Source organism: Sinocyclocheilus rhinocerous, unplaced genomic scaffold (genome assembly GCF_001515625.1).
Source record: "Sinocyclocheilus rhinocerous isolate Xijiao unplaced genomic scaffold, SAMN03320098_v1.1 scaffold2808, whole genome shotgun sequence".
In the NCBI taxonomy this organism is placed as follows: Eukaryota; Metazoa; Chordata; class Actinopteri; order Cypriniformes; family Cyprinidae; genus Sinocyclocheilus; species Sinocyclocheilus rhinocerous.
In genome coordinates this window covers 94,669-96,739 of record NW_015624540.1, presented here as the reverse complement: position 1 = coordinate 96,739, position 2,071 = coordinate 94,669, and the positions used below count along the sequence as shown (strand labels likewise).

Here is a 2,071-nt window from a genome sequence, read left to right as displayed (position 1 = left end):
TACTTTCCGTACCCACTGTATATATATGTGTGTGTGTGTGTATATTTCCCCCCAAAATATACAATTTTAAATATTACTATTCATTTTTATATAATTCATATGATTTCAAATTGTATAATATATAATTGTTTATTGTATTTTTTACATTGTGGTAGTAATTGTTGTACAGTATGATTAATGCCGTCCTGTCTTCTTCATAATATTCAATTTTAAATGTTACAAATGTTATAATAAAATAACATATAATATATAATTATAATATATAATCAAATACATTTCAAATGTAATATTTAAAATTGAATATTACATAACTGTTTATTGTATTTTTTTTACATTGTGATAGTATTTGTTATATTTTATGATTTATTTTAAATTTAATTTTAAATTTATTCCTAATTTTTTAAAAGTTACCATCATTGTTTTAGTCATAAAAATGATTGTAAAATCCTTTTTTTTTTTTGCTTTTGCTTTTGCTTTTGCTTTACAATAATCCTAAAAAAGAAAATGGGTATTTTTAGGCAAAATTTTAATTCTTACTTTTTTATTTCTTATTATTTTTTGTGGTCAAATATTCAGAAATTTCTTTGTGAAAATCACTAATAAGCAATAATGCCAACAAAAGTAAATCCATCTTATATTACAAGTAACCATGAACAGTTTCATCTCTAACGGTGAAACTCTTTAGTCTGGGGATGTTTTCATAAACTATTTTTCTGCTCAAATACACTGAAACAGTTTTTAATTTAGCGTAGTTTTCTTGAAACAAACCCAGAACCTGTTTCACATCAGCATTCCCCCTCCTGTGTTTTCCCTCCAGTTTGTCCGAAGTGGTGCGGACAGCGGGCGTGCACAGACTCGGGCGAGTGCTGCCACCCCCAGTGCCTGGGCAGCTGCACTGTGCCTGACAACGACAGGGCCTGCGCCGCCTGCCAGCACTACTATCACGAGGGCCGCTGCGTGGAGGACTGTCCATCCGACACGTACAAGTTTGAGGGCTGGCGCTGCATCACCAAGGACCTCTGCTCCAAAGTCCACCTGCCTGATTACGACCGCTTCGTGATCCACGGAGGAGAGTGTATGTCTGACTGCCCACCTGGATTCACACGTGATGAGAACCAGAGGTACAAACAATTCAACTTTTTATTTTTTGAAGGTGTGTGTTTGATGAATGGTAATAATTTTACCCCCGGTTTCACAGACAAGGCTTAAACCTAGTCCCAGACTAAAATGCATGTCTGGGCTGTTTTAACTGAAAGAAACTTGAACTGATTGATCTTAAAATATGTCAATGCCATTGTTTTGTCTCAAGATGCAAACCAGTAATGTTTATTTCTAAGGCACATTTATAAAAAGTAGCCTACTTAAATGTCCAAATTGAACTATGGCCTAATCCTGGCTTAATCAAAGCCCTGTCTGTGAAACCAGGGCTTGGTGATAATTTGTGAATAAAACAAATTATATATATATATATATAAAAAAAAAATTTATATATAAAAAAAAAAAAAGTAGATTTGTGTTTTTATTTCTGTTTATATATATATTTATTTATTTATTTATTTTTAAATCAAGATGTGTTCAGTTGTATTTTATGTATTTTAGTTTGTTTAATTATGCAACATCTGTTTGAAGTTGAGTGTTTTATTGGAGTATCCTGGATATCCTGCATTGAGTTTTAAAAATTCTCTTTGTTTCTTAAAAAAATTATTTTAGTTAGCAAATAAATCAATAAGTATATTGATTTATATCCATCAAAAATCCCATCACAGTTTCCATAAAAAAAATATTATACAACTGTTTTCAAGACTAATAATTACAAGAAATATTTCTTGAGTAGCAAATCAGCATATTAGAGTGATTTCTGAAGGAAATCATGTTCATGTGACTGAAGACTGAACTGAAGTAATGATGCTGAAAATTCAGCATTGCATCACAGGAATAAATTACATTTTAAAATATATTCAAATAGAAAACAGTTATTTTACATTGTAATACTATTTCACAATATTACTGTTTTTTAGCAAATAAATGCAGCCTTTGTGAACACAAGTGGCTTCTTCCAAAAAAAAAAAAA

The 2,071-nt window shown here is 30.7% G+C and overlaps 1 protein-coding gene across 1 annotated transcript in view; it reads left to right on the top strand.

The window, feature by feature from the left end:
• Positions 1–2,071, top strand: part of LOC107741044 (insulin-like growth factor 1 receptor) — a 110,372-nt gene that overhangs the window by 80,564 nt on the left and 27,737 nt on the right. The window contains exon 4 of the mRNA XM_016553628.1: positions 818–1,121. Coding sequence (XP_016409114.1) covers positions 818–1,121 — 304 coding nt within the window. The remainder of the gene's footprint in view (positions 1–817; positions 1,122–2,071) is intronic.